This window comes from Numenius arquata, chromosome 19, assembly GCF_964106895.1.
Source record: "Numenius arquata chromosome 19, bNumArq3.hap1.1, whole genome shotgun sequence".
Taxonomy (NCBI): domain Eukaryota; kingdom Metazoa; phylum Chordata; class Aves; order Charadriiformes; family Scolopacidae; genus Numenius; species Numenius arquata.
Window position 1 is genome coordinate 2,338,841 of NC_133594.1, and position 25,075 is coordinate 2,363,915.

The following is a 25,075-nucleotide window of genomic DNA, read 5'->3' on the forward strand; positions in this document are numbered from 1 at the left end:
TTGAGCTTCACGTCCCAGCGGGCATGTTTTAATGTAGTAAAAGTAACTTATCGTTCGACTCTGGCGTGGCAGATGAAGTGCTGATCTGCCCCAAAACGCTGCTGTGTAAGAGTCACTGGGGAAGAACAGGAATGGCATTTAATTCAGCCTGGTGCAAAATTAGCATCTAGGATGACGAGGCTTATTTGAGTCTTAGGCATTTTTACTTATTATGATTAGTTTTTCTATTATTCATGTGCTTGCTAATTAGCCTGAGGTCAGTGAGCAGAGCCAGGACAGCTCTGCAGAGCCAGGCTGCGGTTGCGCTCGCCTCTGTACGAGGATGCGGGAGGAGCAGAGTCCCCTTCGAGCTCCCCTTATCTGTCCTCACTCGTACACAGTTGGTTATTGCTGCTTCTTAGGGGTTTTTTTTGGTGGTTTGTGGCTATCTGGGTGGCTGAGAGTCCTTGTGGCCTTGGCAAGCAGGAAACCTGGAGAAGAACCAGTTGTGGTTCTTGAGGGCAACGGAGCATCTCTGTGATGAGGAAAGGCTGAGAGCTTCTCCAGGCTCTTCTGTTCAGCCTGGAGAAGAGAAGGCTGAGAAGGGGATCTCACCAACGCTGAGCAATATTTAAAGTGCAGGTGGCAAGAGGATGGGGCCAGACTCTTTTCAGCAGTGCCTGGGGACAGGATAAGGGGCAACGGGCACAAACTGGAACATGGGAAATTCTGTCTCAACACGAGGAGAAAATTCTTTCCTGTGAGGGTGGCAGAGCCCAGAGAGGGATGGAATGTCCTTCTCTGGAGATATTCCAGACCCACCTGGACACCATCCTGTCCAGCCTGCTCTGGGTGACCCTGCTTTGGCAGGCGGTTGGGCTGGATGGCCTCCAGAGGTCCCTTCCAACCCTGCCAGCCTGTGACTCTGTGGTGCAGCTCCCTGGCAAACCTTGCAGTGGCGATGCTGGCATTAGGAGAAATGTTCACGTGTGCCCCAGCTGCAGCAAAGCTGTCTATGGCCCCGAGGAACAGAGGAACAGTGGAAAGGGAGTTGTAGGAGTTTCTCCTCACCCTGTGTGAGCCACGTGTGTGAGCTGGGGGGACGCTGAGCAAACCCTTTCTGTATGAAGCGAACAAAAGGAGCTGACGCTGGCAGAGGGTCCCACTCAGAGCACTGGGCTTTAGAGGTCAGAGTTGCCTTGGGTGGGAAATGCCCTGCATGGAGCCTTTGAAACCTGGTGTCTCTGGGTGACTTAAAAATGGAGAGGAGGGGAGAATTTTTGCTGGTGCTGAAGTGTTGGAATGTGACTTTTCCTGCCTGCATGAGAGCCGAGGGTCAGAGGTGGGCAGCAGGCACGTAAGCAAGAGGGGGCAGGAATGGGGCAATGGTGTCCTCCCTCACCAGTGGTCGTCCTTCCTCCTCAGCCCTTGCCAGAGGAGAGAGCTGCATCCAGCCTGTGGGGAGACCGTCTGGGGCCAGAAGGTTGATGTTCAACACTGCTGTGCTCATCCGTGTTCCCCCCCGAGGACCAGCCTCCCTCCCCCAGGCTTTGTCTTGCCTTTGACTCACCCTCTCTTCCCCTCTCTCGACTTTCTCTGTGCAGATCCTGACGGGGGAAGACTGGAACGCGGTGATGTACCACGGGATAGAGTCGCAGGGCGGCGTCCGCTCGGGGATGTTCTCCTCCATTTACTTCATCGTCCTGACGTTGTTTGGTAACTGTATCCTTACATGTTGCTTTGTTTAAATTCTCACACCCTCACTTACGCTTTTTAAACCCAAATCATTGCTATAACTTTGCTCCTTGCAGCGCCTGGGATAAGAGGCGTAGGTTAGTTACCACGTTGGTGTCACTTTTCTGATGGCAATGTGAGCACGGCCTTCGTTCATTTTAATTTTCATGTTTTAACTTAAGAATCTCCTATTATGAGTTAATTTATCTTGTTGGAAAAATGATTGAAGTCAAGACAGAGCAGGACCTCTGTACCTGGAGAATCTTCACAGATAGTTTGTGCTGGGTCAGGGGAAGGAAGATTTGAAATTGCTTTGGTGCCCAGATCGGGCTCCGGTCTCTTGGTGCCATTGCAGGGCGGCTTTAACCAGCTGTGCTATTCCAAATGCTTGAAGCTGTCTTGTTTCCACATAATGCTTAAAACTTAAGTCTGTATCGTGGGTTTAGGGCTCTGGGGGTATTCAGTCATGTTGCAAGACCGGACACATGAAGACTCTGAAGATGTTTTGTTCTGCTTAGTCCTGAAAATCTCTTTAGAGCAGCAGGAAACTGGGAGCTTGTGTTCCCCCAGAATGTCCCAGGGTGTCTGCTGGGGAACCAGCAACACTCTGATGTCAGAGAGGTCTGAGGAACACAGCTGGGACATGGAGATGGGATTTGGAAAGGGAGGCTGTATTTTATACAGAAAAGGGGAAAGAGGGTCTCTGCTCTCACGGCAGGGAGTGATTAGGGGATCCAACAGAGCGCAGTAGATGGGATGGCTCTGTCCCTGCTCCCTGATGGAGGCTGCTGATGGGCTGATGTCCTGTAGTGTTGCCCACATTAACCAGGCACAAAACTGTCGGTGCGAGATGTCTGCTGGCTGCGGCGACAAGCTGTGTGGAGTCAAACAGAGCATCCTGAGAAATGGAAACTTAAAAACCTTTGCATATATGAGGCAGCCCGACTGGTTTGTTTGTTCTGTAAAATAGGGATAATGACGCTGAGCATTGCTGCTCTGCGTGAGAGCTCTCCGGAGGCTTTCCCGTGGTGTGAACCTTCTTGCTAGTTACAGTCCCAGCGTTTGTCTTTTCCTTGGAGTCCTGTTCGGGCTGGCAGCATCTGCTGGGTATCTGGGAGAAAGGGAAGGTACGTGGGGGGCAATACTCGTGCTAAAGATGTAGAGTTATTATATGGTGGTCAAGATGACAAGAGATGAGACGTCAGTGCCCATGGACTGCATGGCAGGGCTCTGACCCTCTGCTTTGCTAGAAATCTCCCCATTAGCATGAGGAATGGAGACAGGGAAGAGCGGAGCAGACGGCGTGTGCTTGTCACACACGGGTGTCTCCACGGGTTTTATCCCATTAACGTGCGCTGTCGGAGCCAGAGCGGCCACAATGCTGGGGCTGGCTCGGCAGCTCTGCTCAGACAATCCTCCTCGTGGCGGGCAACATGCCCCTTCCAGAAACAAAGGCTTAGGAAAACTGGGTCAACGGAGAGCTGGGAGGGAAGGAGTTCTCTAAATCCTCAGGGCTTGGCATTTGAAAATGAGATTAAGCTATAATCAGGCTTGACAGCAGAGCTGAGAGAGAAACTTTTAACCTTAGAGCAGCTAAGATCCAGCAGTTTTGAGGAACAGGTTATAAATTCCTTTCTTGCACCTTCAATTCAGAGGGAGCTTCTCCCTTGTCCTCTGGTTTTCATTAAAAGGGAAAGAGCAGGGGATGGTCAAGAGGAGGGAATAAGGACCTGGTTCACCTATTGCCACTGCCACGAATTTGGTATTTGCCTCTGCTTGCCCCGGCAGAGTGGTGACTTGAGACCTTACCCACGTTCTCCCCAAATTGATGTTGAGTCCTGGCTGAGAGCAGACGTCTGGCTTTCCCTTCCACTGTCCTGCTGCTGAGGAGATCCAGGAGGTGGCTACCCTGGCTGCTGACCTGGGACCATCCCCAGTGCCTCTCTCATCCCCTTTGCCCGCCGTGGCATGCTGATGGCACACTTCCAGGGCAGCCAGAGTGCTTCTCGGGGCACTGTCTGGGCATTGAGCAAGGAGGATACATCAGGTGTGATTCCTTAACTCTCCCGAGTCCTGCGGATGGGGATGAGTTTGCTGCTGGTGAGTTTCTGTGAGCACAAAGTACAGGGAGAGAGGGAGAGCTGACTGACAGAGAGTAACGCTCGGAAACCCTTTTATAATGTCCTAGAAGACTTTCTTTCACCAGCTTCTAGTGATCGGAGTCACAAACCTGAAGCAAATCTATTCATTTCTATGGAGATTTACATCCCTGTTGAAGAATTAGAGGCCTGGCTCACGTTGTCTCTGTAGAAACTTAGTCTGACAGCATCAGCTGCGCTCACAGAGAACTTGTAAGAGCCTTTTGGCATCATATAATGGTTTGTGTTGGAAAGGACCTTAAAGACCACCGAGTTCCAACCCCCCTGCCCTGGGCAGGAACACCTCCCACCAGACCAGGTTGCTCCAAGCCCCCTCCAACCTGGCCTTGATCCCCTCCAGGGATGGGGCAGCCACAGCTTCTCTGGGCAACCTGGGCCAGGGTCTCACCACCCTCACAGCAAAGAATTTCTTCCTGAGATCTCATCTCATCTCAATCTACCCCCTTATTTTTTGTTCTCTGTCATTCTGACTCACGCGTAGACCTGTTTGCCTGTAAGCACCGTGGGCAGGAGGGGAGAACTGAGGCTGGAGTGTGTGGTGGAGGATGAGGAGTTAAATCTTTTCCTTGTCTGTTTTCCATGGGAATTGCAGCAGCGAGCCCACTGATGCTCGCGCTGATATTTCAAACAGTATTTCAGTAAGGTCAGTGCTACCCCTGCCTTTCACCAGCTACAGTTTTGATGCTGTGAGCAAGCAGCAGGCAGTCATTTATCTCCGAGGGAAAGCTGAACTGACTGCCTTACCAGCGACTTAAGTTATCATTAACTGTCAAAACATAACCAGGAATGTCTGGAAATATGTTTTAATTTACCAGAAAAGATCAGTCCTGCATTTTTGCGGGAAGTAAAATAGCCATTAATGTCAATGAAGCTGCAGTGCCCCAGCTATGATAAGGACAGGCGAGTGCACAGGGTGCAGTACGTGCCTGAGCCTGGGCTTCACCTGCCCAAGGAGACCCCACAGCCCCCCAGACACCAAGAGGACACCCCATAGAGAGCAGTCCAAGTTGTTGATTAGCTTAATTATAGATTAAGGTGAGCTGTCTTTTCTGCTCTAACTTGGAACTTCACAAAGACCTCCTCCCTCTGCCTTCCAGAACTCCTTCCAAAAAGTACTTTTTTTTTTGTGTAATGGATTTTTTTTGTTTGTCAGGTGTGGATTTGCTACCAGCCGTCCCCACGCAGACGTTCACTGCGGCTGAATTTCTTAAGTGGGACTTTTCATTGTTATTTTCTTGTATCACTCCCATTGAAATCAATCTAAGCCCTTCTGGGCGCCGATCAGCAAAAGGCACTTTGGTTCCTCTGCTGGGAGAGGTTTTCCTTTCAGTTTTTGAACATTGGCGTTGCCTGAGTCCGTTCTTAAGAGTTTAGGCAGACTGGATCGAATCTTACCAGAGAATTGGCATTGGCGATTTTGGGTCAGCTTTCAAAACCTGCTCTTTTTAAAGATGAGGGACTTCTTTCTCCTCCCAGAGCTGCTCAGGGCATTGGGATTGTTCTTTTTCATGAAGAAGAAAGGCGGGTGGGTGCCAGCTTCCCCTGCTTCTCGCTGCAGCTCTGTTGTTTCTTTGATTCCATTTCCCTTTTTCAAGGGACTATTGCAAGGAAAAGATCCAGAAACTTTGTTTTTGTAAGTCAGAAGTCTCTCGTGTTACATTCCCAGTTCCAGAGAGTCTGTGTGGAGCCAGACCTCCGCATCTGAAATGGTTTAATGAAAGTAGTATGATTAGAGTAACAGCAGGATTTGGCCCATTTTGTAGGAAATTACACCATGCCTGAATTCATTGTTATCCGGTTAATTGATAAATTGGTGCATCTGTTGAGAAAAAAAAAAAGAGAAAGGGAAAAAACACATGAAAAACAGGAGAGGAGCCTGAAATGAAAAGCAGCGAATGCCTGGAACATGCTGCCCTTCCCCTTGCCCGGGGCAGGGGCAAGTACTGGGATCAGCCACTGGCTCTGGTGTCCAGCGAGGTCCCTGCTGGCCCAGGGAATACAGACTGGACCAGAGGCTGGCATTTGGGGGCTATTTGGGAATCCCCAAGCCCTGCAGAAAGGGCCGAGGGACCCCTTTTGGGGGCAGAAACACCCAAGTCTGCCAGATTATGTCTGCTTGGAGAAGGATCAAACCAGCCCAATCTATTAAAAAAAAAAAAAATTAATTATATTTCCAGTGGTTGATTATGTTACACGATACATTTTCAGTGTCAGTGTGTAGGAGGCAGGGGTAGGAAGACAGTTTTATTACCGAGACGTACGTTCCCAGAGCAGGAGGCTTGGAAGTGTTTCTAATGTGTTGGAAGCATCCCAGAGGAAGAAACCCAAACAGCCGGCACCGGGTGGTGCCACGGGCAGCGATGCCCCTGCCTGCGCCCCCCGCCTCCTCTGCCTGCACCCCCTGCCCGCAAGTGATAGCCAACCCTTTGTTAAAAGGAAATGGGGAAATTAGTATCTTTGCAAATGAACAGCTGATTGAGCTCTGAGTCCAGCAAGGGAAGGACGTGATCGTTTCAGCATCATCTTTCCCTTTTTTCTTGTTCTTTATCTGCTGGGGTCACTGGGATTGAGGTGCACCCACCCAGGGCTCCTCGCTGTCCTGCTGGAGCAGAGGAACCAGCGAGTGATAGGCATCATAGTTCAAACCTCTGTGCCAGAGGAATCATCTTCACATGATAAAAACCTCCATCCTATGTTATATGAAATGGAGAAAATCTGATGGATGACCTGGCCTTTGCCTGGAGAAACCCCAGAGCTCCGCATCCCATCCCAGTCAGGATGCAGATGCATCCCAAGAAATTAAATCCAGCTCCTGATTTCCACTGCCACAAGCAGTGGCTCCAGTTCTGATAGACACTCAGGCTCTGGAGATGCTCGTCTCAATGGGAATTAGAGACATGAACATCTGGTTCTGAAGTCTTGGCTGAATTATGTTTGGTGAAAGTCTTGAGAGGGAAAGCAAAGAGGCTTTGAGCTGGTTGTTTGGGCCAACTTTGGTCCCTGGCTGCCGTGGGAAGTCTCCTGGTGCCATGCCGACGTGGGGCAGTGGCTCCAGAGCCAGGATCCTGCTCAGAGCCTGCGGGAGCACGAGGATTGCTGGCCACGCTCCTGCTTGGCAGAGCCGACTGCAGCCAATGAATCAGCCTTGCACTGCTCCTGGCTCCTCTGTTAATAGAGAAACCTCTGCTGCCTCCCCCAGGCATCCTTCTGAGAAATGGAGAGCAATCAGAGGGGCACCGGGGCCACAGTTTCCCAAAATCACGGTGCAGGTTTGCCAGCACCCTGGGAGCTGATGCCTCGCTGGAACCATTGCCCCCAGCTTGTCACCCTCGTCCCTTGGTCCTGTCTTTGCTGTGGCTTTGCTTTGGGTAGTGCTTTCAACTCACAGGCCAGACCAGGGACACATTGACCCATCAGAAAATAACTGGATTAGTTGCCTAAAACTGCTGCAGCTGTTTCACTCCACTCATGGGTACCTGCAGCTGGTCCCAGGCTCATAATCATAGAATCATAGAATAGCTTCAGTTGGAAGGGACCTTGGAAATCATCCAGTCCCACCCCCTGCCCTGGGCAGGGACACCTCCCACCAGACCAGGTTGATCAAAGCCCCCTCCAACCTGGCCTTGAACCTCTCCAGGGATGGGGCAGCCACAGCTTCTTCTGGGCAACCTGGGCCAGGGTCTCACCACCCTCACAGCAAAGAAGTTCTCCCCCAGATCTCATCTCAATCTCCCCTCTTTCAGTGTCAAACCCTTCCCCCTCATCCTATGGCTCCCCTCCCTTATCACGAGTCCCTCCCCATCTCTCCTGTAGCCCCCTTTAGGGACTGGTAGGCTGCTATAAGGTCTCCCCGGAGCCTTCTGTTCTCTCTGTTGGGGGGGCAGAACCCCCCCAACTCTCACAGCCTGTCTTCATAGGAGAGGGGCTCCAGCCCTTGTAGCACCTCTGTGGCCTCCTCTGGCCCCGCTCCAACAGGTCCATGTCCTTCCTGTGCTGAGGCCCCAGAGCTGGATGCAGTTTTCAGCTCTGGTGGGGAGAGTGCAGCACAGCACGTTGCTGTTAAAGCCCTTGTGAATCTCCAGAGGGTAAATACTCATGAGATCGACTTCGTTCTCATGTACGTTCATGTTTAGAGGAGCGACCGTAGCTTTACGCAGCTACGGAGCGTGTGAGTCTCCTGTCACCAGGTAGCGTGCAAGAGCGAAATGCAGTTTCTTCCTTGAGAGTAGTTTAGACTCGGTTTTGCTTCGCTTGCTTTCCTTTCGTATGCAGAGGCATCTGATTTACAATTGCTTTGGGGCTGTTTTGCAGACGCATAGCTGGAATAGCAACCATAAAATATATGAAGGGCCAAGTAATAGCTGAAAACATTAAGTGGAAAAATGAAAATAAAATATGAATAAATAATTATCGGGAAATGTTGCGTCTCAGTGATATAATGCAGTGCTCTGCAGAGACCCAGGCTGGCGTGGGCACTGGCGGCTGTTTAGCTGGGCTAGGTGCAATTTGGCCTGGACTTAACGGCCCGTTTCCTGGCAGAGCTTGTTAGCTCGGGCTGGGTGTCCTACTAACAGGCTGTGCTGTAGCGATGCTCTGCGTGGTGCTGCGGTGTTCAGGACAGAGGATGTCCAGGGCCATCTAATTGTCATATCGGCTTCAGTGTGATAAGTTATGAGAGTTTCCTCCCATCGGTATGTAACGCAGCAGTGACCTAAGCTTAACGTTTTCATGGTACCTGATGCCTTTATATAGCTATATGTATATATTATGCAAATGTTGGCTTTTAAATGACCAATTTCCATGAGTTCTACTGGTTTCCCTTTTAAACAAGAGGGGAAAAATGAAGGTGAAATCCTCTCTGTGTGTGTGAGTATGGGCAGGAGCGTAGGTGTGGATTTTCTGGACTGAAAAACCAGGGGCTGCAGCATCTCCAGGTGGTCCCACGCTGGTTGCACCCATAGCTTTGTAAAGCCCATCTGCTCAGCCCGTGTGTGGGTCCTCACCAGGGATATGTGCTGGGGAAGAGAGAAATGGGTGTCCAGCCCCTGCTGTGTGGCAGAGCTGGCTCCCGGCAGGAGCGGGTGAGGGAGAAATGAAGACAAAACAGCAGTACAAGAGGTCAATATATATATTGACCCATCATATACCCGTGATTGTAAGTGGGGGAAGACGGGTGGTGGCAGCAGGAGGGGAAGGGTTTACTGTATCGGCCGTGTGAAGGTTTTATTCCTTAACTGCTCCCTGAAAGACACGCTCCTGAATGTCTTCTTGGCTATCGCTGTTGACAATCTAGCCAATGCCCAAGAGCTGACCAAGGTATGTACAAGATTTTTGTTTCTTCAAACTTAAACCCCCGGCTGCTGGATGTAAAGCGTCCGACCCTTCCAGATATCGACCCTTCCGGATACCCTGAGGTTTCCTCTAGAGCCTCCTTGTGCAGTATCTCTGTTTAGCAGTTTGCATTGCAGGGAGGGACCTGCAGGTTTATTCTTGTTGAGGTTTGTTTTATTTCAGGCTTGTTTCGGTGAGCTAATGTCACGTTCTGTAGTTCCATTTTCTCCCGGAGTGGGCAGCGGGCATTGCTCATCTCGCTGCTGCAGAGGCATTCGGAGCATTTGCTGTCTTCAAGAGCAGAGGCGAAGCAATTAACGGGTTTTTGGCTGGCTTGAAGCTTAGAGATGTGGAAACGCAGGTGTTGTATCGCTGCTTTTTGCTGTCTCACGCTAATGTTTCGTACCTTGCTGAGTTTTGGGATGAATAAAAGAATTAACATTCTCCAATCAACTCCCTGGGAAACAGCTCGCAGAGGCCATTGTGAATACTCAGTGAAGACGTTATGATCTTCCTGCCTCTCACCAGGTGCAGGAGAAATCAGAGGCACCAGCCCAAGCGCAGGCAGAAAGCCAGGTCCTGGCAGGAGAGGGAAACGACACCAATGTGACTTTACTGTGTGCGCAGATTTATACTGGAGCATTCCCTCTGGAGGAAAACTTATTGCACAGGAGGGATTGCAAGCGCTGCAGCTTGTATTTGTATTATGACATAGTTTTGATTCCTCGTTGTAGCACACCGGGCTGTGTTTATGAGGCAGCGTTAGATCTTGTTTGCACGTTTCTGGCTCGTTCTCACCGAGTGGATGAAACCATGCACAGCCCATTGCTCTGCTGCTGCCGCTGCCACCAGTTACAGTGACCTACTGGTGGCCAAAGAAGCACCGTATCCACCTCAGCAGTTGTATTTTACAAGCTTTAGCTTATACACTCCTTACAGGACAGGAGGATCACTAACCGTGTATTTAGCGGTGGGAAGGATGTTTTCTCTTTTTAGAGTTGTAGAAAGGTGCAGTAATTCATGGATACAGGATGATGCAACTCCACAGTTCAGGGACACAGAGATTTCTAGGGGTTCCCTACCCCACTCCAGCCGCTGAAGACCAAAGCAGTCACCCTCTCCCAGTTAAAATCCACGTCTCTGGCAGCTGAGCTTGTCTTTCCCAGCTCTCCTTTGCTGGGGAGCTGGGTGACTGGCTTCATCTTCCAGCTCTGGAGCCTCGTTTCCTGAGAGCTGATACCCAGCGCAGACCCTACAAGAAGGCTGGTGGCTCTCAGGTGTATAATAGATGTTCCTATGTCTCCAAGATCGTGTTCTGCATCCCTTTTCTCTTAATATGCAGCTCAGGGCTGTGTTTCGTGGCTCTCAGTTGCCTTTTTCTTTCTTTTTTTTTTTTTTTTTTTTTTTTTTTCTCTGGGAATTATTTCCCTTACAGCAGCTCAGCTGTTTCTGTTCTTTCTGAACCCACAGAAACCTCCAGCCTGGAGGCATCCCTCCTCCCAGCCTGATTTACGGGCATCCCTTGCATGTGTTAAGAGAGAGGATCAGGCCCAACACAGTTCCTGGATAATGAAGCTCATCCTGCTTCCTTTCTAATCCTTTTAGTGCTTTCTTGTGAATATTTCAGCAGCTGACTGGGATGGTTAGAAACCCGACTTTGTTGATGTTTATAAAGTATAATTAAATATTGATGGATTCAGCAGCATTGCCAAATCATAAAGCTTCTTGAGAAAGTATTTTTTGCTTTAATTTTATTTATGATCCCCAAAAAATCACTAGGGCTTTCAAAAGAAGAGGAAAATTATAAAAGTAATTCAATTATCTAGCATACCTGGAGAATGAGGGATTTATTGCTAAGTAAATATGATCATGCAAAACCAAAAATGGCCTGGAGATATAATTAAGTTACTCAGGAGTCAGTTGATCTCAGGAGACTTCCTTGACATTTACGCTGTAAAACGAATCGAGATCAGTGCTGCATATGATGTGGGAAAAGCCTAAGCAGTTTGCAACTGCCTCTGTTTGGGAAAGACAAAAAGCTTTCCAGCTTTTTGGAAACATCTCAACCAACATTTCCACTTCTGGACACTAATTTGGACTTCTTTTGTCGTGGCATCTGAACATTTTTCGGTAGCCTTAGCTGGGCTTTGTGACCTGTAACAGAAGTTATGAGAATTATAACTATATTTAACTTAAGCTTGATCATCCGATGTCTGTTACAAAACTCACCAGTATGTCGGAATGACTCATTTCGGGGGAAAAAAAAAAGAAGAATCATCATCACCTTCTTTGCTTTGAATAGACAAAGAATCTGTTCTCCAGCCTCTGCCTCTCCCTCCCCAGGTCTCTCTCCTTTTCCTGGGCTGGCTTTCCCTTACCACCGACTTAAACTCTACCAACTTGATTTCTAGTGATTTCTCAGAACTGTCCTGAATCTCTTTGGGTCGCCCACCCTCTAGTTTTTTTCCATACATTGGCAGGTTCTTCTTCCTGTTCATTTATTGAGAGTGGAATCTAAAATTGCCCTCGAAATTTTCTTTTAAAATCTCTCTGCTGACCATCCCATAATGTCTCCGGTGACACACAACAGTTCGTTCTTCATCCTCGTTAAATTGGAGTGTAACGCCTCCACAAGTGACCCTTTATTATCCAAAAGCACAAAGTGTGTTCTCTGATCTCTCTGCACTGCCGGGAATCCTTGAGAAAGCCGTATCAAAACATGCAATATGGGATAGGAGGAATGCGTGAGTTTTACAGAAAAATATGTAGAAATATACTAAAAAAAGTTGAGACATCTCCAGAAAGAATGGACTGAAACGAGTGGCAAAACCCAGAGTCTAATAACCATGAAGACCCCTCCTTCTCCTTCCCAACAGGGAGGGCATTAATTGGGTGGACTTAACAAAGAACAGTCAGCGTTAACTATGCCCATCCTTATGGGCAGCACTGAAGCTGGGTTTTACCATGCGAGAAACTGCGTGGTTTAAATGAAGATTTGGAATTTATTCTGAAATCCTAATATGGGCTAATCTGTCTTCAAAGTCTATATAATTTTTTAGATCCTGGACAACTTATTTGTCCAACATACACATACTGAATTCTTTTACTCTTTCCTCGGAACCCAGTTTTCAAACTTTTTAATCACTCTTCCTGCTTTTTCTAGATTTCCTTCAATTTGTCTATACAGCTTGCTGGCACAACGTTTCAAGGTCAAATAACTTTTTACTATTCTCAATCTGGATTCCAGTTCGGCAACTGGAATTTTGGTTGAGATAGAAAAATATTATTAAAAAAAAATAAAAATGGGAGGAACTCTAGGAAAGCACCCCTGCGTGCTTCAAGCAGAAGACGACCAGCCTGTCTGTGCCCAGTGAGACCTGGCAGTGCAGGTATCGGGCAAAAAATTAATTTGTTTTTGCAGTGATCTGCAATCTCTGTGCGGAAGGAGCTACAGAAATAGGATTAAGCAGTCACCGCTAAAGAGCGAGCTTGTTCTGAGATAGGGACGGCTGTCTTCAGAATGACAACAGCTATTTTCTGCTGTTACTTTGAGATGTCGAATCCAGCAGAATTGCTGATGCACCAGGGAAAATGTAGTTGAAGCTACAAATTTTAAAGAGAGTAAAAACTGCACCTGGTGCTTTAGGTGCACGGAAGGAAAAATCAAGAGCTTTTGAATATATGTGATTTTAACGCTGCTAGAGAGTCCTCAAGAGAAGAAACACCTTGAGGATACCTGCGGAATGAAAGGAAAACATTAAAAGCTGCCTTATTTGGGGTCTTAGTCCTCAAAAAATTCATATTCTGCAGATACCCTTGATTTACAACAAGCTTCCAAACCATTGATAAATTTACTGGAAGTTGGCAGTTGAGAAATATTGACTTTGCATAATCTTTCAGCAGGGCTTTTTTTTCTTTTTTTTCATGGCCTGTCTCAGTGTCTCAGGTTCTTCATTCACTACAGTAAGAATTTACTTGTTATAGATTTGTTAATATTTGGAAACGAAAAACAATCTGTGAGACTTTAACGGTAGCAATTTTTTTTTTTTCTTAATTCGTTTTCCATCATTTCTTTTTCCTTCTAGAGGAGAAAAGGGAAACCGGTTCCAAAATGCTTTCGGTTTAAGCAAATAACACCAAAGTCAGAGCAAGGAGCTGTTTGTGCATATGGTATTGAGGATGGATAAATCTGCATTGCTTCCTATTTATAAGCTTAGATGTCTTACTGCCCGCTCGTATAATTTTCAGCGGAGCTGTTTCACAGCGTTACCGTCGAAGAGCAGAGGTAGACCTGTGGCATTTCCTAAAGTTTGACAGAAGAGCTGTGACTGCTCTCGGCCTCATCTGTGGTCATTCCCTCAGCGTGTGGTGCTGGCGTTGCCATGAGAAGGGGCTGTGTTTAGTCTGCCAGGGTTTTACTGTCAATTTAGATAGCCAGTCAATTTAGACCGGCTAGGAAATTCAAAGGGCGTTTAACCTAGATGACCACTGAAAATGAACCAGGCTCTTTCTTCACCTTCTGCCCTCATCTCATTGCTTAAGATCCTCTGGTTTGAATTTGAGCAGTAGTTCTCTCATCGTCACACCAGCTGGGAGGAAATAAATCACAGTTATACTCTGCGGGAACCTGCAACGCCAATAGAGGTTCAGAATCCACACAATGTGGGGGGTGTATGCAGAAAGCCTGAAAATAACCATCTTCCTGATCGATGCCTGAGTCTACAGACTCTGCTTTAACGTGGCTCCTCCTTCCTGTTTTCACCCCCTGATTCAACTTAAATAAGTGGAAATAATCTGGGGTAAAACTGGTGTGAGCAGGACCAGACCAATCCAGCGTTGCTTATTGGACTTACTGTTTCTGAAAAGTCACACTGGCAAGAAAACATGAAGGATGTAGGAGTCTGTCTCATGCATTTCAGTAGGATGAAGGCTTTAGAGTGTTTTTACACACGTAGGGCTGAGATAAATGGGGCCTGTTTCCCCTCAGAAATGTCACACTTGTCTCTCCATGCCCTGCCATGGTCTCCTACCCGAATGCTACGTAATAAGACGAGACTCAAGAGAGGTAAGAAAGCTTTGCGAGGGAGATGTAATCACGGTAAAAATGCACTGAGCGCTTGACCAAACCTTGCATTTCTCATCCTGACCAGCTGTTGTTGGCACCAAAACCCTCCCCAGGGGTCCTTGCAAGAAGTTACAAAAATACAGCATATTTTAATGAATTTCCACTGTTCTCGCAGCACGGCAGTGCCAGCCACATACGACTCGTGCCTTGGGGAGCTCTGGTTATTGTCCTTACATGATGCACGCTCTGATCTCTCTTGATTTTCTGCACCAGGACGAGGAGGAGATGGAGGAAGCCACCAATCAAAAGCTCGCCCTGCAGAAGGCCAAGGAAGTGGCCGAAGTCAGCCCCATGTCGGCAGCAAACATTTCCATAGCAGCGTAAGCTTTATTTTATTCTTTGGGAAGTTTATAATTTGATTTCTGTTTTTCAGTGTCGCTATATGTCTGTTCAAGTGGAACATCCCATAGTACACTGTGAGCCCTTTTATTCCATCTCTGTTACGGACAGGGCTTTAGGTTGACTGAATACTTCAGCGCTGATCGCTTAACCGTGAATTTAATTAAGTATTTCTTTTAGTTTGTTTTCCTTTGTAATGCCTCATCTTTTGCCTTGCTATAAATAACTACATTTTAGAAGGATTTTTTTTAAGCTGTCCTAGGATAGATTTCACCAGGTGAAGTGTTAATATTTCACTTTGGATTTTTAATTTCAAGAGGTATGTGTGCACTTAATATCTTAACTATTCTTTAACGATCTCTGCTTTGAGAATTTAAATGTAAAGGCATCCTCCTAAATATCAGACTGAAAAATATGCTTGAATGGTCTTTCTTTGCTGTTTGAAAGAGCGCTGGATTGAACAAAATCGTGTGTGTGAAGAGTCACTGGTTCGTAGCTGGAAACATCAAATCTGTATTTTCAGATGCAGGCTTTTCTGCGTGGACGTGGGCATGTGCACAGATTCTGTGATACCAGAATCCTTAAAAAACATTGCCTTGGGACCTACCTTTTCATATCTACTGATCTAAAATGAACGGAAAAAATTATCTGTAGGTGGAAATACCTGTCCAGACGTTGCTGAGCTCAGAGTTCTGCCTGCATGGGGTAACGGGCCTGTGTTTGAGACATGCCTACCTTGCACGGATCTACTGAAAAGTATGTTCTTCGTAAAGGTTCATCTTTATCTTCTGGAATTCTAGCATCTACCAGCATCCAAAAAATTTCATTGTGCATTTTACTGAGAGCTACTGGTGTTTTCCAGACCCTTTTTGCAGGGGAAACCTCCAAAGGCTGGAGAAACTCAAGCGTAGAAAAAGAAATTTCCTGATCAATTTTATTGCAAAGTGTCTGAAATGCAGCAGGATCCCTGTTTGTTCCTTCGGCGTAACTCTCTTGAGACCCTTGTTACTGGGAGTTTAATCCACTTCATCAAAGGCAATAGGCCAAATCGAGCCAGTTCGTCATATGTTAAGGAAAAGAATATTATTAATTCTATTATTTTATTCTTCTTTACATTTTATTTTGCCATTACTGCTTTAATCAGCTCCTATTTACGCTGTGTCTGTTTGTTGGTTTTAGATATAATCCTTTTCTTACAATGACTTTCTGTCCAGTCTTGAAAAAAAGACATCTTGTTCTTTGAATTTCCTGGCACTGTTATTTTAAAATGCAAGATAATGATGCTTATTTTCTTTTTAAATCAAAAGCACAGTGCATGTGAAGATTCCTTAGAAATCAGAAAAAAAGCCCACTTTAATGGAGCTAAGATTTCACGTCACATTGTTAGTTACTTAAAATAACCATATTCCATGATTTTTCACCAAGCTTTCACCTGGTTTTCAGTGTCGCAGGGCCACTTTTGCGACCACAATTGAAAGTGAGTGCAAAATTGGGGCGTTCTGCTTATTTTGCCTCAAATCGTATCTGCCCGGACCTCTACCTGCCACCTTTGTACAGGCAGGTAATTAAGGCTTACAAACGAGCACGTTACAACGTGCAGTTGATCGCTTCCTCATCTATTAACTGGGGCAGCATCATAGGTTGATGACCGAATGGATGATGATGTAGAGGAGAAGGCAAGGGAGAAGTTGGGTGTTTTGTGAGACGGAAATAGGCGTATGGATGGGTTGCTGGCTCATGATCCAAAAGATGTTTAGTCGGTGCATGCTAAGGCAATTGGTTTAATACACAAATACACCCCTAGTGAACTCCAAAGGGGCTTAGCAGCTACAGCTTCCAGGTTTACAGCTCCTGTCCCTTGGATATCTCTACCCGGTGCAGTTGGGCTGGTGATAGGGACCCGTGGCTGACAGCCAAACGTATCCTGCTACTCCATCTCTTCTGTTTTTAAGCCACAATGGTCCTGAATTTCACTGAATTTCACTGAATTTTTAGAGTTGGAAGGGACCATAAAGATCATCTAGTCCAACTCCCCTGCTGAAGCAGGATTGCCCAGAGCATGTCAGAGCATGTTACTCAGGAGCATCCAGGCGGGTCTTGAAAATCTCCAGAGATGGGGACTCCACACCCTCCCTGGGCAGCCTGTTCCAGGGCTCTGGCACTCTCACCGGAAAGAAGTTTCTTCTCATATTTGAGTGGAACCTCTTATGTTCCAGCTTGTGCCCGTTGCCCCTCGTCCTCTCACTGGCAACCGCTGAAAAGAGTCTGGCTCCCTCCTCCTTCAACCCACCCTTCAGATACTTATAAGCATTGATAAGGTCTCCCCTCAGCCTTCTCTTCTCCAGGCTAAAGAGTCCCAGCTCTCTCAGCCTTTCTTCATAAGGGAGATGCTCCAATCCTTGAATCATCCTCGTTGCCCTTCGCTGGACTCTCTCCAGTAGTTCCCTATCCCTCTTGAATTGGGGAGCCCAGAACTGGATGCAGTATTCCAGTTGTGGCCTCACCAGTGCAGAGTAGAGGGGGAGAATGACTTCCCTTGACCTACTGGCCACACTCTTCCCTATGCAGCCCAGAAGCTGAAGATGAAGCAGATGCTGTGGTGATAGCAGGACTTGTCAGATCAAGCCTCTGATGCAATTCAGAGCTGGACACTCCACAACTGAAACAGTGCTGGCCATGTTTGGAAATGGGATTTTTGGCGTATGGAAATATCAGGGCAAAAAGCAAACACCTGTAGAGCTTGGGTACCCCATAGCAGCTGGTGAGCAGGGGCTGGGAAAAACTGCCCCAAGGGCCTGCTGCAAAAGTGGGTCTACCCTCTCGGTTTACAGTTTTACTTCCTCCTAAGGAATAATTTTTTAGATTTATAATTTGTTTTTATTTTCATACCCTATGAAAATGGATTTCTATAACAACAGGCATCTATAGCACAGATCAGTGTTTTGAAAATGTCAACATTTCTCTACCTGCATCAATCAGGACAGGTCTCTCGGGCGTTAGCAGAGGGCACCATGACTTGCATTGCCCTAGTCATGACGTTCATGTTCCCGATGTCCCTGTCCATCTCCCACGGAGGTGACAAAGCCATCTTGGGGCTGAGTCTGGTGAGCAGTCGCATCGGTTGTTCTGCTGCTTCACCGCCGAGGTGCTATGCTTGCTCCTTTCCCTTCTCAGTCGCACCTCAAGGACTTGAGAGCGTGTCCCTTGCCCTCAGCCTCCTTCCAGGCCATTCCATAATCTCCACCCTTGTCTTTGCTCCTCCACCTCCAGCATTTTTCCCTTCCAAATACAGTGTGCACTCAGGGTTTGTGTGCTCCTGTGCCTGCAGTTGATCTCAATGATCTTTAAGGTCCCTTCCAACACAACCCGTTCTATGATTCTGCTCTCCTCTGCCATTCAAGCCTCTCTTCATAGCTCAGCTTCAGGAAATGTGCGATTTATTGCATTGGTTGCAAAATGTAATTTCCAAGGCGTAAGAATCTGGTTGTTATTTAGTGTGTCAGCCCACGTGGAGGGTCCAAAGAGGTGCCTTCACCTTTCCACACACAACAGGCTGCTGCGTGAGCCACAGATTGCTTTGTGGTTGGTGGATGGTTGAAGCGCTACGGTGTCGTGGGGATCTGTTTTAATAATATACTCATTACTACAGCGGCGTTGAGATACCATCTGTCTTGCAGCTGACTCAAAGTGCTTTATTACAATATTCTACCTGCTCTTGGTTTGCAGCTCCTACTTCATCGATCTCCCAGGATTTTGGTGGTTCGTCCTCTTCTCCACCAAAGGGATGTAGCATGAACAGGTTTCTCTGATCACAGTTTGGTTTTTCACCTGGTGAACTCTATCCTAAAGGAGCCTTTTTGTTTTGTGGTTTTTTTCAGGATTAAAAGCTAGGATGGTATGTTGTTTTTGTCATTGTTGCAATGTTTGGTTTAAAACAGAGTATCTGTTTAACGTGTTACTGCGTTTTAATTTGAGCCCATTGTTTTATTCTTATTTTTTTGTGATTTTTTTTTGTTTTTGTTTTTGTTTTCTGTTTAGCATTTTCCTTGCTTTGTTGTTTCTGGAGGTGAGTTTCTGGGTTTGTTCAGTTTGCCCAGCATTGTCTTTAAGACCCTCTGTTTTGTACAGCATTCAAACCACTCAGCCTCTTGAACTGAGCGACTGCACAGACCGAGGGGTCTCTAGAGCAAACCATTGGTGCAGCTTCCTCGGTGGCCAGAATGGAGGAAGGGGGGGGAAAAGGGAGCAATTTTGCAGGTGGTGGATGTGCAAAGCATTTTGTGATGCCACTGATACGGTGCCAGTGGAAGGGAGAGCCCTCCGGCTCATTCCCGTGGGTCACACCAAGACCCCAATGCAAACATGGGTTTATTTTCTGTGTTTGCCCAACCCAAAGCCTGAACTCCCTGCATTTGGGTTCCTCCTCCACCTTTTCTATTCCAGCCAGAGATGCACCAATGGCACGTACAAAAGGGGCTGCGATAAGCACACCCAGCAGACCAGCTGGAGAGGACACCGGCTGCGGCACCCAGAGCCCATGTATTTTCCAATGGCCTCTCTTCACCTTTCCTTGGGAAAAGTCTTAAAATAGCAACCACAACAACAAGCAAGCGCTAAATTTATAGGAACCTGCTAGGTAGTTATGCTGAAGTCATGCTGAGTGAAAATTTTTTTGCCTTTTGTTACTTTTTTTTTTTTTTAATTCCACGTGGTGCTGGGTTACAGTTCTAGCCAGACCTGAGGAAGTTCTTTAAGCAGAGGTATAGGGTGTAAGTTCTGGATGGGAGAACTTCCCAAGTGTGGTGGATGAAACTTGATGGTGTCAGAGACCGTCCATGCAGACCAAAAAACAGCCCATAGAATCGCCCACTACCATTTTTCAAAGTCACACGTGCTTTCCAGGACACCCTTCCAACCTCTAAAGATCTCCTCCTCTCTCCGAGCTCTGACTGGTTTCTGCTGGTCCCTCACACAGTTGTTCAAAGCAGTTTGTGTTTTAATTGCACACCCACAGGTGATGCTGCCCGTTAATGTGAGCAAGTTGAGTACTCATTTGAGAAGTGCCAAGAGCAAACACGGGTGGTCCGTCATTTCACAGTGACTTCTCAGAGCTGTCTGTCCCTTTTGTACAGGTCTGGGGATAAAGGGCAGGGGGGGAGTTGCTCTGTTTCTCCAGGACATTTTCCATCTCAGAGGTTCCAAGTTTACCTTTTGTCTTGGGAATACTGTGGTTTGTTTCCAAATCCCTGTTGGGCTGTCGGAACCCAACAGGACCCAGCAAGAAGTGTGCCTGAACACCTAACCCATAACCCATCCTGTGCTGGGTGATGTGTAGACTAGAAGAGGGTGTTCTTCTTCTCTTGCTGGCTTGTGATTTCTTCCCTTTCTTTTTTCCCCTGAAGTGTGTTGATGTGTGAGGTACTGTGATTCCTCCCGTTAGCTTACCTTTTTGCCCTTGCTGTCGGTGTAACGGTGACTCGGCTACACCTAAAGACGCTCTTGTGCTCTGTCCCTCATGGATGGTAAGTAGCATCAAGCAAAGCTCAAGCTCATTTTGATTGGGGAAAAGGAGGCTGTCTTTGCTTCGTGGCTTTACACCCTGTGGTTCCAGCACAAATTTAGACAAATTTCTGGTTTCACCCAAGAGAATTCCAGCAATGGGAGCGGAGAAGAGAAGCTGGAGCGCTGCAGGACTTGCATAACCTTGGCTGGCCAGGTTACAGGGATACTTGGCAGGATCAGAACGTGGCCTCCGTCCTGCACTGCACCAAAGGAGGCAGGGAGAAACGCAATGGTTCATTCAAGCCTCCTGCTGAGGGATGTTGAGATTCTGCTTTCAGCAATTAACCCTAAAATTTCCACAGGCTTATTGGGTTTTAGTGGCAAGGTTTCTGTCCCCTGCCCAGTTGAGGAGGGGAGTGACAAGAGCGGCTTTGGTGGGCACCCAGTGTCCAGTCAGGGTCAACCCACACAACAGGTATTGCACGATGGTGGTGCTGACTTCCAGGTAAATCAGGGCAGCCCAGTACATTCTCCTCCATCGCGAGTTTTCCACCTGTTTTGTCCAAGAAATTTCTTACCTACGCTTGAGGCGTTTACCAGCTGAGGGCTTGTGCTCTGCAGGTTTTAGCTGCCGTCCTGGGGTTCAGCATCCAGCCAAAGAGTGGAGGGGTCCCCAGCTTCAGGAACCTGGAAAACATAATTTTCTTGGCAAGCAAGCAGGGCATGCCAATCCCGCTTTGACTCCCGATCCCATTTCATTTGGCATGGTACGAATGTAGAAATACTGAAGTTTAGGCAAAAATACTTTACCTGACTGTTCAGCAAGTTATTTGCTCCAAGCAAAACTTCTCAGATGCCTTTCATAATTTCTCTTATGTTGTGTTACATACATTACCTGGGCCAACATTTCTGTTCAGACTAATCCATTAATTTTAAGTGAATGTATATTCAAAACTCTAGTTATATGATATCCAAAGAACATTGGATTTAACTGGACCTTCTGGTTTCCTAGTACTGATTGTTAACAGATTAAAACTCTCATGGAAGCAGGAGAAAAAATGGTACAGCCGAAAAGGCGAATTCAGGAGGTGAAGGGATTTTATTTTCAGCCTTAGGGAGGGTTCTTTGGATGATGTAGGTTTAGAAAAGTTATTGCTTATAACTATGAACAAATTAGCGCCTCAAGCCAAGATCTATCAAGATACTTAGAATCCTGTTTTTCTGTAGATTCCCTGCCAAAGGAAGAATAAACTCTTTTTCTGTGTAATCCGGCGCTTTCTGTATTTAGAACCCCCACGTATAATGGTGTTTATACAAACACTGGATGGAGGAGAATCTACAAAATTACTTGTGAACTGAAACAAGCTCCTTTCAATAATGTGTAATCCCCAGCCTAAGCTGCAGCAGACCTATGGTTTTTAGGCACGGTGAGCCAAATTTGGGCAGTCTGAGCCCAGGCACATCCCTGTGTCTCTCGGAGGAGAGAGGTAGGTGCCTCTGAAGAGCAGATTCATGGCAGGGAGTGAGGAGAAGCAGCCTGGCACCAGCTGCTGGGGCTCAGGCGGATTTTGGTGGCCCAAAGTCCTCCCTCCGGGCTGTGCTAAGGCTTCTTCCTCGTGCCATGGGGCCGGGGTGGGAATTAGCATTCTGCTCCCACTTGGAAATAATTATTTGCAGCGCAGCTGTAAAAGCATTCACCACCTGATTCTACAAAGACCTCTACCCTGAGGTCTTAGGGATGACTTCTGCGGAGGACTTTCACTGTGTGAGTATAGCACCTGGAGGCATAAAGTCCTGATATCATCCTGTGGCTTTTGGTTCACCTTTTAATTTTTTTCCCCTTTTCGTTTCTGTTTTTGATTCTTTGGTTGTTTCCCTGTCAACTAGAAGGTGGTGTGTCTGTGGCTTCCACACTTTCTGAAGCTTGCCTGGTCTCCTCCCAAGGTGCACGCTGCCGTCTGCATTCAGTAGGACACAGCCTGTATGAGTCTCCTCCCAATGTCTTTTATGGTTTCTCTTCTCTTCCTATTTTGGTTTTGTTTTGTTTTGTTTTTTTCTTTTCTCACTTTTTGTTTTCTTTGTTTGTTTTGTTTTTGCATGTGCAGTTTTGTAAAGCAAACTCGAGGTACTGTATCTCGCAGCTCGTCAGTCTCCAGCGTAAATTCACCGTGAGTTGCTCTCTGTTACGATATTCAGTAAATGGATTTATGATATATATCTCTATATTTATAAACCTCCCTCTTTCCCCTTCCCCTGATACCTTCACTCCCCCCTTGTTTTTTCCAAAAATCATTCCCATCATTGTGGAAAGCCTCCAGACCGACATATGGTGGAAGGACTGGAAGGTGTGCGACATTGCCATATAATGCTTGTGATTTGATCGTGAGCAACTCTGTAGTGTTTCGTACATTGACTGTGATTTCTTTTTTCTCCCCTTCTGTAATTTCTTTCCCATCCCCCTAATTATTTTCCTTCTTCCCTTCCCTAACTATTTTCCCTTTCCTTCCCTCTGCCCTCATTTGATGGTTCGTCTTGTTCTCCCTTGTATTTTTGTTCCCTGTGTTAATCATGCGCTGGGCTGATGGCTTTGATGTTCCACCAGTGTTTGCACTTATGGTTCAATAGGAGAAGGGGGGCCCACCATGAGTGCGCTCTTTAATGAAAGCTGGAGGAGGACTTTAAAAGAAACTTCTGAAAATGGGGCCCAAGTGAGACCAAATTGGAAAATTCTGCATAAATATCCTTGGGAAACTTATACTCATGAGAGCACCGGTCATGCCTGTGCTCTCTAACCTTCTCGAGCTGGAGCTTAAAGCTACAGATGGTGCAAAAATGAGGCACTGGGCAAGTTCCTATGTACTTGTGGTTGAGCGGACACAGTGGTAGACCTTCCATTCACTCCACCCGCTTCCTAACAAACAAATCTTGCTGGCTTTGCTGTGAATCACGGGTGCGCTTTGACACCGACACAGGTTTGTAGAAAACACCATCGCTCCCTGCTGACTAATACAACAAAACTCGTCATCAGCTTCTCATCAACCCATCTTAGTGCCTTTGCTTTGGGTTGTACTTGTACCATTTGACGTTGTCTTTCTTCTTTAATGCTTTTGGAGAGACAAGTAAGTGCAATTCAAACACGGGTGGGTTTGTCCTTAGGTGCACCATAGCAGGTACCGAAGACATGGTGAACCAAAGGAGGGTTTCCACCAGCTTCCTGACATCTTCCTTATTCCCTAGGTGTTTTGGGGGTCCTTGTCCACTGGTGGATCTTAGATGTGTTTATATTAAAATATATGTTGCTACGATGTGTGGGTTTAGCTTCTGTGACCGAGACCGAACTTTTGCGACCAGCAAAAGTAGGTGTGATGTGTCTGTGATAAGGTCTGAGATCTCAGGGGTTGGGACAGTGAAGATTAGGGGAGTAGATTAGACCGAGGCAGCTTTGGGCTCATTTCTTCCGATGGATTTCCTGGCTGCCGGGAATCTTGGCAGGCAGAAAGGTGTGGAGAGAGGTTTGCTGCCCTTTGGGTCTCTCTCGCACCCCTGTGAAGAGAAAGGGTTGATTGAAGGTGGTGATGGAGGAGAGGTGCTGCCGAGCTCCTTCCCTCCCAACGCTTGAATTCTCTCCAGTAGAACTTGCACCAAACCAGCCCAAGGCAAAGTTTGCACAATTAGGAATAGAGCCTTGAAAAAATGAAGAATTTGGCCCCTTTTCCAAACTTCCAGAGGCAGAGCTGCTTTTTAGAAGGATGATATCAAAGTGCAGGTACTAAAATCCCTCTGGAAGGAGGATTTGCCCACATTCGGGGGTGTTTGCCATTGAGGTCTGCTGCTGACTCCCCACCAGCCACAGAGACAGTATAATAGAGGCTCCTTTTGCTGCTATGACTCACATCTGTTCTCTGAACAGAATAAATTTTTACTGCAAAAAGCTGTAACTGAGGATTCTCATCCTCTTTAACATTTCTATGCACCGTCTGGGCAGTAATTTGTAATTTCCTATGCAAAGCGGGGCTGTTTTTGGTGGATGAGCTGAGTGTGCATTTTCTTCTCTGTGGGTATCTAAAGAGCATTTCTCCACTAAAACCCCCTATTTTGATTAAATAAATGACTGGACTCCATAGCAGTGTGCAATGCATAGAAGTACCAGCCATCACAGAGCATCAGCACAGCCCCCCTGAAGTGCAAAGACATCTGAAGGGCTTATTTACTCAGTATAAATGTCATGGTTAGAAATGTGGTTTTTATTTTAAATTCAAATAGATAAACTGGAACAACTCCTGTTAGGGACGTGCAGGTGCAATGGACTCCCATTCCCTGGATGAATGCTAGTCCAGGTTCAGGATGCCTTTATATCGCTCTGCTTCTCCCCGCTGCGAGTGCTATTGCTGTAATTATACTGAATAGATAAATGGTCTAATTTTTGTGCACATATGAAAGTTGAACAGCAATCTACTAATCTAAAAGAGCTTTTTAAAGGTGAAAAAAAAAAAAAAATCCCTGTTCCTTTTTCTCCCTTAGGTTTCTCAAACAGCATAAAATACTGTGTGCCTTTATTATCGGTAACAACCAGGATCTGCAAAACCGTGGTCATCTGTTCTGAAAGTATTTTCACATACAGAGAGTTAGGGTTTTTCCCCATATTCTTTCTTTGTTTATTTTTCTAAAATAAAAGTTAAAATATTTCCAAATTGGTAAGAAACTAAGGACAAAATACTGGAGCTAGTTTCTTAAAAATAAATTAAAACAAAATCAAGGTGAGTCATTTTCTTATGCCAATTCCAGGCTTTTATGTTATAACAAATTTATGAAACAAGCAATGCAAGCGGTACAAAATCCATTTTTAATTCACCGAGGAGAGGTAATTAAGTACAGATATGCTCTATTTCTTTAAGTAGATCAGCAT

The 25,075-nt window shown here is 46.5% G+C and overlaps 1 protein-coding gene across 1 annotated transcript in view; it reads left to right on the forward strand.

The window, feature by feature from the left end:
• The window catches only part of CACNA1B (calcium voltage-gated channel subunit alpha1 B), a 312,340-nt gene that overhangs the window by 196,941 nt on the left and 90,324 nt on the right, over positions 1 to 25,075 (forward strand). Inside the window, exons 17-19 of the mRNA XM_074160972.1 lie at positions 1,584 to 1,701; positions 9,121 to 9,188; positions 14,542 to 14,648. Of these exons, the coding sequence (XP_074017073.1) occupies positions 1,584 to 1,701; positions 9,121 to 9,188; positions 14,542 to 14,648 (293 nt within the window). The remainder of the gene's footprint in view (positions 1 to 1,583; positions 1,702 to 9,120; positions 9,189 to 14,541; positions 14,649 to 25,075) is intronic.